The 8,877-nt window shown below is 38.7% G+C and overlaps 1 protein-coding gene across 1 annotated transcript; it reads left to right on the top strand.

The window, feature by feature from the left end:
- Positions 1–129: 129 nt before the first annotated feature.
- On the top strand, positions 130–6,653 carry LOC111344394 (uncharacterized). Its single transcript, XM_088758128.1, has 11 exons — positions 130–747; positions 900–1,008; positions 1,177–1,290; positions 1,591–1,639; positions 2,077–3,125; positions 3,211–3,303; positions 3,402–3,494; positions 3,770–3,943; positions 4,597–4,694; positions 4,919–5,049; positions 5,202–6,653. The coding sequence occupies exons 1-11, from the start codon at positions 281–283 to the stop codon at positions 5,360–5,362; spliced, it is 2,538 nt and encodes an 845-aa protein (XP_088614254.1). The 5' UTR covers positions 130–280; the 3' UTR covers positions 5,363–6,653.
- Positions 6,654–8,877: the final 2,224 nt, after the last annotated feature.

Genomic DNA, 8,877 nt, shown 5'->3' on the forward strand with positions numbered 1-8,877 from the left:
TCTTTCACAGAGCGGCCTTATTGGATTTTACAAAAAGAATAAGGTTGATAGCAACGATTTAATCAAGCCTACTCGATTATTCTTACTTGAGATGTTAGATTGTTCGCATTTCCTGCCACTCAGGTTGGAATTTCCGTCTCATGATATACGTTTGTTTTCAGTTGTAATTAACAGACTTCCGCTGACGTGTTTCCCGCTTCCTGTCTTTTTCTTTACCACTTTTGTCTTCCTATATTAGAGATAGTACAGATGGAGAAAGCTGCATTACAGCTTGTTGAAGATGCAGGTCAAGAAACGATTATCCTGTGCGGTTGGAAATGTTTTCAACGACCTCTACCGACAGCTCGCATTCTCGTTTCAACTCTTGTTCTTCATGGACGTGGTTGAACTTTCACCATCAGAGGCAGGACTACTGTTACTCATCGGACAAATTGCGGACGCACTTTTTTCTCCAATCTCAGGGTACCTTGGTGATCGTGTTGATATCCCTTTCTTTTCAAAGAGAATTGGGAGGCGAAAGTCCTGGCATTTCTTCGCAACAGTCATCATGGCTATCGCAGTCCCCCTTTGGTTCAATCGGTGCTTTTTGTGTACTGGCAATTATCAAAACTGGCTTCCACTCGTTTACTTCGGTTTTTTCCGGGTGTTGATAAACATGTGTTTCAACGTGGTTGAGATAAATCACGTGGCTGTCATTACAACTGTCGCCGAGTCTGTGGAGGAATGCGCAGTTCTGAGCTCCACGAGGTATGCTTTTGGCAATTTTTTTTTTTTAATTCTGTTTAAGAAATAATACATAATGCATATAGGTGCGGTTTTATGTCTTATGTTCCGCTATGATAATGTGCGTGAAACCTAATGAGAATGTTATTTTTCTGTCTCGTTTTCGTGTAATAAAGAACTGTGTTCAGTTTCCTAAGTGGTGTTTACATTTATGCCATCGCCTGGAGTCTTCTCGGACAAGACAGTGAAGGCGTTCTTGGACCCAACAACCTGTCGGATTTTGCGGTTAGTAACAGCTCTACATATTCTATTGGTAAAGAATCTTCAACAAGCGTAAATTCATAAATTCAAAAAGCCAGCCTATGCCGGGGTCCTCTTTGCATTTCTACATGCTATTCTACTATGAAAACTACCTTTTCTAAAATATTTATAATGTTCGCTTTTCTTGTAAAGTACCTCTCGTGGATTGCTGCTGGAACTGGAGTCTTCTTTGCAACCGTCTTTCTCATTGGTACAAAGGAACCTCAGAGACGTGTGAGAAGAAAGAGCACATTCTCGACTATTATGGTTAGTAAAAAACTGAGGTTAAAGTCCTTTTTGGTGAATTTAATTTAACCACACAGTGATTATAGTAATCAAATATTAAGGTAGCGGCTTCTGGTCGCCCTCGTCTTGAACTATAAACATCTTACCATAAATTATTTCTACCAGACTTTCACTAGCTATCCTGAGTCGGAGGCCGTAAACCAGGGTAACGGGACTGGTAAAAGAAGAACGATTAACGGCATTCCTCAATACAGGAAGTTATTTGCGACATTACGTTTCTGAGCTCGACCAACTTAGTCTTTATTTCATATTTGCTTGTAGAACGCACCAGGAATGTTTGTAATGCCGCCGTTTGGAAGAGAAAGGGCAGGTAATTCTTGAAACTTCATGCGATATAACATGACTCTCCTTGAGACATTATGACGTTGTAAAATTATCAAATTGACAGTGGCTAAGCGTGGTCTGTTCTCTTGACCACAAAAATATTCCTCATTACTGACAGTAGTTAAAATGTTGTGGACTTACGAGGCGCAGCTGAGTGAGTTTGCAACAATTTTTTTACTACAACATCGAAGACAAATAAAACGTTTCCTTCAGTGCTTTACATACTGCTTGATACGGTGACGCGAACAGCATCGTCTGTACTCTTATCGCCAACAGCAAATTGCCTCGTTATATTACGGCATTACTGCCAAATGTAGTAACAATTGCTTTTTCGATGTTCGTTTAGAATGCTTACAAGTCACTACATCGTTTCGAAACGAAGTGTTGTCCAATAATTGATTGTATCCTTTTTCAACGGTAAAGGTTCTTCACAAATCAACCTCGCTCATAGATTTGTGGACATGATTATGGCTTCGTCTCAAGTCGAAACTTATCAGCAGGAGCACAAGGGACATGAAGAAAACCAAACCCATGAACAGCGAGAAAGAAGAAAAAGTCTACTGCACAAGTTTGCTGCTGCAATATTTTCCAATGAGCAAGATGAAACGGGCCTTACTCAATCAGATCCTGATCCAGAGAAGGGAACTAAGAACCCAGATAGTGAGGATGCGAAATCGCAAATGTGTTTAGAAGTACAGCAATTAGATCATGAACGTAAGAAGAGTCTGCTAGTGCGTTTTTTGGACGGACTCCTCGTAAGATTTGATCAAGAAGACGAAGAGCAACCTAAATCCACTATATACACTGAAGACCGAGTTTTATTGGGCAGTCAATGTGAAAGGTATGAGACCGATAAAGATTACTATAAAAAGGAAGAGATCAAGTCCCTTTCCAATGGAGAAACTCGGAATATGTTCAACGACAACGAAGCTGGTGAAGCTCAAACAGAAGAGGAGAAGGAAGAATGTGATGAAGAAAAAGGAATCCGGGCCATCCCAGAAACATCGATGGATTCCAAACGTCGGCAAAGAAAGCATGCCATCGTGAATACTTCCCTCGATGTTGATAATAGCCTCTTTAACTTAGGATTTGAATATGACAAAAGTGACGATGCGCTGCAGAAAGACAAATTTGTCAGCATTTCCGATAGGAAGCCAAAGACGCCTGTGACTTCCCGTGCACCTGAATTTTACGATATGCAGTCAGTGGACGAGGGAACGCAGAAAAAATCAAGTCTTGTTGAATTCACTGAAGACGAAACCACCCTCAGGAAAGAAAGTGCTCAGAAGCATGAAGAACAAGAATTTTCCAAAAAAGAAAATATTGCATCATACGAGGGCAACAATAATTCGTCAGCTTTAGATTATAATCGGGATATACAAAGTCTTCCCGTTCCATCGGACAAATTTCCATCTATAGGAAAACGTCCAAAAGGAGTTAAAGACTGGCTGAGAGATCCAAATTTGTATAAGGTACAACCAAACCTTGTTGTCTTGCTTCTTTTCGCGTAAAAGGTGTAAAAGCTTTATTTTCTTTTTGTTCATGTGTCATTTTCAGGTAGCCATCATATTTACATGTTCACGCCTTGCGCAGGACTCTGTATATGGATATTTACCTCTTTTCCTTACAGAAAGGCTACTATTTGCAAAGGTATCGTGGTACAATCTTCTCTAATCGATTCAATTTATGTTACCATTTACGATGTTCACTTATTTTCTAGATAACGCGATGTTTTTTTCCTCTCCTAGGAAGCCATCGCTTATTTCCCACTTATACTTCTTATCAGTGCCTCTTTTTCAAGTTCAATCTGCAACGGACTGAACAGGAAGATTGGAAGCAAAGTATGGCCATAACATGAGTTCAATAATTAACAGTTACGTTCTAACTGGGCAGTCACACGTGTGACCCTATTTTATAAATTCTTATGAAACAGCAGTTTTTTTGTTAATGGGACACATTTGGTGGGTGGGTTAGCTCCGTAGAAACAATAAATAATAAGTTGTATGCCGTTTCCTTTGTCTGAAAAACATAAAATTTCAAAATAATTAGCCTTGCTACCGTAAATTGAGTCTAATAGATCTTTTAAGCTTTAATTTTTCATTTTCCCGGCGTTTAGTGGAGTTACCTTTTGGCGGGTTCTGTAGTGTTAGGCTGTGCTGTTTGGAGCTATTTTCAAACCCTCTCCACCAGGCAGTCGACCTATGCACAAGTGATAGTTATGGGAAGTGGTCTGTCCATCATGCAGGTCATGGCACTTGTTTTCATCACAGAGCTGATTGGAGAAAATAAGGTTGGTATTGTAAAACGAATCTTACTGTTTTTGGTTTTAACCAGGCATGCAACCAAACTCTCAGAAAGTAGATATGGAGAGTCAAGTCTTCCCCAGGTACGCCGATGGAGATTGATCTTACTTGCGCAGGTTTACGCTACCCACTCCCCCTATGAAGCGAAATTGAGTGTCATTCCGATTATTTTCGCGATCAGTTACGAGCTTTTCCACTTCGGTTTGGCAAAAGTCCCTCAGCACCACCAATAGCAGAGGAACTTTTGTTTTGGAAAGTTGAGTCGGAACAATGGATCATTTCTTGATACGGAAAATAGGAGATTTAAGCAACCATGACATATTTATAAAGCCTATAAGTGAAAAAAAAAATGCCTGGAATACTCTGCATTGAAGCCTATTAATTAGACCGCCTGAGCCTCTCCCGCTTTCCGGATAGATAACTCTAAGAATTTCTTCAGGTTTCGCTAAAAGTTCGCAGGGATCCCTTTGAACCCCTTACTTGTAGAAAGGCGCTTTGTAAGAAGGTATCCTGTCCAAGAGCACATACCATAAACTTACTAGAAGTAGGACTTCCCCCCAAGTGCAGCGCACTACTAGATCAAGTCCAGTGAGCAAACAGACATCGGCCTCAATAAATTGGAATAATCATTGGCTTTTAGGAAACCAGTGGATCAGTGTTTGCCATTATTACTGTGATTGCTAGACTCTCAAGTGGTGGACTCATCATTGGAATTCAGAATTTTTACCCTGAAGAAAGGTTAGTAAGCTATTGTCAGGTCGACATACAAAGAAAAATTATCATGATCCTAATATAGTTGTGAACGGTATGCGAACTCGCTGATTTTACAAAAACTCTGAAATTTTAATTTAAGATTCAAATTTTGTGCCATCGTATCAAGGAAATCATTATTTTCTTGCTATACTAGGCTAATGATTACAGCTTTAAACTTCTTGTGATCTGATTCGCCTTTCTCGATTTAGGACCAGCTCAAATGATGCTGTTAGCAACTACGTACGATATGTCTTTGCAATGGCGCCTGGAATACTAACTCTGGTAGGATCCCTGTTGGTTTTGCTTCATCAACCGTCAAACGTTTCCTGCAAAAGGAAAGGTAATAACCCTAAAATGTTCTTTGATTTTTGTAGCTAAGCTGACTTATAGAGAATAATTGCAAACAGTATCACCACAATTATGTTCTAGAGCGACATGTTCGTGTGTCTTTTCAAATGCATAACTTTTCATTGTACTATTTTACCTGTTTAGGCCCACAGGATGTTGAGGCTCAAGCTGTTCAGTCATCATCTAATGTCCAAGTTCCTGAGTGTCAATCTGAAAACAAAGCAACGTCAAACGTCAGCTTAGAAGCAAATCAAAATTCTTCTTTCGCGACGGCGTTTTCGTGTCCTGAAGACACAAAACTATAATTTGTTCAGAATTATTTTTACGCGTAGGTGATGTTTTGTAGACCTTTACGTTTACTAACTTTTGAAAAGGCTATGCCCGTAACTTCACGTTCGGGTTTTTCTTGAGGGAAGGATTATGTGACCACCATTGCAGTTTACAGACGTTTGACACTGTTTGCCTTGAGTAAATCTTCTCTGTCTAACATTAGGAGATATGGTGGACCAATTGACTAGAAATTATATTACAAAAAACATCACTATTATAAAGATGCAGTTTAACCATCGTCTTGAAGCTAATGGGATGTGAACGATTAACATGACTGAGGATTTTCAAACACGTTTCACTTAATAACTATTCCAATCCCCTTCCTTATGGTGATGCAAGGTGGACCAGCATTTTCATATCTGGTGACCACCATTTTCATCTATTGTTATCCTCATATCTTAGTCACTACTGTCTGCGGGGTTTGACGTCCATTTATACAATACTTTAAATATGAAAGTCACGGATGTGTTGAGCTAGATTTCTCAACGTCCTCTGGCTAAGCTAAAGTACTTTCAGTTACTCTTGAAATGTATGCTATAAAGCTTTGAAAAGTTCAATATTTCGGTGGAAAAATTCTCGGATGCTTTCTGAGGAAGATATGGTGAATCAATTTGCTAGCACAATGCAAAAACTGTCAGTGTTCTATGATACAAATAAATACTCTGCCAGCTATTCACGAACATGAGTATCCAATGCTGATTCCACACATCATACGTCAGTTTGTAACTTAATCAACTTCCCTTCCCTTGGCCTCGCTCCCCAAATGTTCTCAGTAGTAGTGGCCTCGAAGAGTTTCTGGGAGGCATGGGTTCGAATCACGTGAAAGCATTAATCTTCTTAGGCTTCGTGTCATCAATTTCATTAGTGAATGAGTTGCCAGTAGTGGGATCCTGGTATTTTCGCAAAGATTTCTAGGATCGCCACGGGGCAAACATTGCAAATTGCTAGAGGAAAGATAGGCAAAAGGTTGTTTCGTCGACGTCCAGAAAAACGGTTTTGGAAAGAGATCAAAGCTTTTTTGCCGCATTTTTATCATAATTAGATTAAAATAATGTTGATACGAGGGAGTGTAAGTTTGTGTCAAGATAACTGTTTGATAACATGATAGTAGCAAATGATGCTTAAAAGAGTGACTCTAGTCTTTATTTGTAAGAAAATTTTCCCTACATTTGTTGGAGAAATGATTGTTGACTTAATTGTTACTTAATTTCTATTTTCGACATTGTAATGACAAGGTATTGAACGCGGATAAATATGTTTTAGTTAGTGAGTTTGTTCCATGAGCTGGAGCCCGGGTTATTTTTTATGTTTGTATGACTGTATCACTATGATTTCTTAGAAATTTAATCTATCTAGTACAGTGACAGCGTAAAACAGTTTTGGCCACCAACTTTTTGGAATTGCCTACCACTTTTCAAATATTTAGGAGCCAAGTGGCTACCGGAAAAAAAAAAAAGGTTAATTTTACGCCCTGACATACCCTATTTATTTGCTCAAAGTGTATGTATTCCTCTCAAAATCAAATATGTGATTTTAGTTCTCAAAGGTTTGTAAACAACTAGCACCACACGATAGAGCTGGATAATGTATACCCACAATTAAGCTAGGTTTTGGCACGGAAACACTTATGGCTGATCTCTATTCTGTTGATTCGAGGCTTTGTTGAAAGTCAACTGACCCTCAGGAACTATCAATAATGTTCTCTCTTGCTCAAGAAAAGTCTGTGTGCCTTCATTGTTTTAAGTCTGCCCGCTACAAACACAGCTTCTCTCGGGTTTTCAACTTAAACCACTAGGAGACTTCGCTTCTGATTTCTCCTTACTAAACACCCCTGAATCACACGTTGAGGTTACAAGAATAAAGAAAATCATCACTAAAGGGTCTTGAATGTGAAACAGACTATTGTTAACAGTAACATCGTAAATGTATGGATAATATTCATACAGATGTGTACAGATGTTGGGGTTTCAAGGGCTAAAATCGCAAAACATCAGAGCGCGTAGGTGATCAAGGTTTAAAAAAAAATGTTTGAATTTCCCGAAAAACGCTCGGATAACATCATAATCTTTCAACCAGGCTAAAATCTTACTTAGAAACACAGAATACAACTTGCATTGATATAGAAATAAATTGGATGGAAAAACAAATTTCCATGCAATGTTCGAGTTAAAGTTTCATTAAACAACTCACTTGGTCTCCATTTGGTGTTCTTCAACCAGTGTTGACATTGTTCCATCCAAAAACCCTAGCACGAGAACAAATTTGGTCTGACAGGCAGCTGATACTCGAATGGCCACCTTTCCTCTAATTTTGCCTTAAAAATAACTATATTTGACCATTACTGCATCATATCTCTGACCACGTCGCCATGTTGGCTTTACTACCCTTATGCTCAGTATTTCTCGGCAAAACGCGTCACGCTACACGCGAAATTGCGCGTCAACACGCAAAATTATCAACGCCAGAGTTAAAAGAATTTTCTTCTTTTCTTTTCTTCACTTCGAGAAGAGGTCGTAGCAGACGCTCACAAAGAAAGAACATTTTGATCAGTCATTGTCATTTAGAGGACTTTTTTGGAGCAAGAAGGCGTGGTGTTTGGTTATATTGGTCAGCCAGCTTGGGCTTATTTTTTGTGTTGTAATGAAGAGCAGCTTTAGGAGAGCCTGAGAGTTGAATAAAAACTTTAGTTGAATATCCTCATTTAATACGTTACATTATAAATGGCAAACCCCGTGGTGTAAAAAAATTAAGTGATATTACTCAACGTACTCAGCTACAGTTGTTACAAAAGCCTTGTCATTCATCAAAAAAATGATAAAAAACGAGAATGTAAAATCCTATTATAAAATAACTGAGCATGAGGCACTACGAGCATACTGATTGTTCGGGAGAACACGAGAAAATATTAACAAACTCATTTTGTGTTCTTTCAACATCTCGCGAAGGTTATTACGCCATTATACCGATAGTAAATGCAATTCGGTGCTTAAACTTAAAATACGACTGGAAGCCAACTTTGATTACTTCCACACCTCAAAGATAACTTAACTGGGACCTTAAGCATATGAAAACCACCCAAAAAGTGAACAACTCCGTCATTAACTACGTGAAATTTTATGAGACGTGATAATGGGAAAAAGTCAGGAACAGGAGCAGGAAACAATAAAAACATGGACACAGGAAATTGTACTCAATTATGGCAAGGCGGAGACTCTACATAGTAATTCAGTGCATTCCTAATATAAAAACCTGTTCCGTTAACGAGTCACGTGAAATCAAGAAACCAAACCAGAAAAGTCGAACAATAAAGTACAGGAAAACGTAACCTTTTTCATCGACGTTAATATAACCATAAATTCGTTAGGATGCTTGGCAACAAATGAATCAATGAAGTACTCTACCATACTTTAATTACCGAAGATATGCTTACACCGTGCTAATAAATTGAACTATGTAACATGTAGCATAATATTTATTCAAGATAATGAAA

Source organism: Stylophora pistillata, chromosome 4 (assembly GCF_964205215.1).
Source record: "Stylophora pistillata chromosome 4, jaStyPist1.2, whole genome shotgun sequence".
NCBI lineage: Eukaryota > Metazoa > Cnidaria > Anthozoa > Scleractinia > Pocilloporidae > Stylophora > Stylophora pistillata.

What these genes read in the sequence shown, in the direction of transcription:
- LOC111344394 (XM_088758128.1), top strand. Translation starts at nt 281, where the DNA reads ATGCAGGTCAAGAAACGATTATCCTGTGCGGTTGGAAATGTTTTCAAC. An exon ending in AAAGGCTACTATTTGCAAAG is followed by an intron (nt 3,304 to 3,401) that starts GTATCGTGGTAC and finishes TTCCTCTCCTAG; the next exon opens with GAAGCCATCGCTTATTTCCC. An exon ending in CGTTTCCTGCAAAAGGAAAG is followed by an intron (nt 5,050 to 5,201) that starts GTAATAACCCTA and finishes TTACCTGTTTAG; the next exon opens with GCCCACAGGATGTTGAGGCT.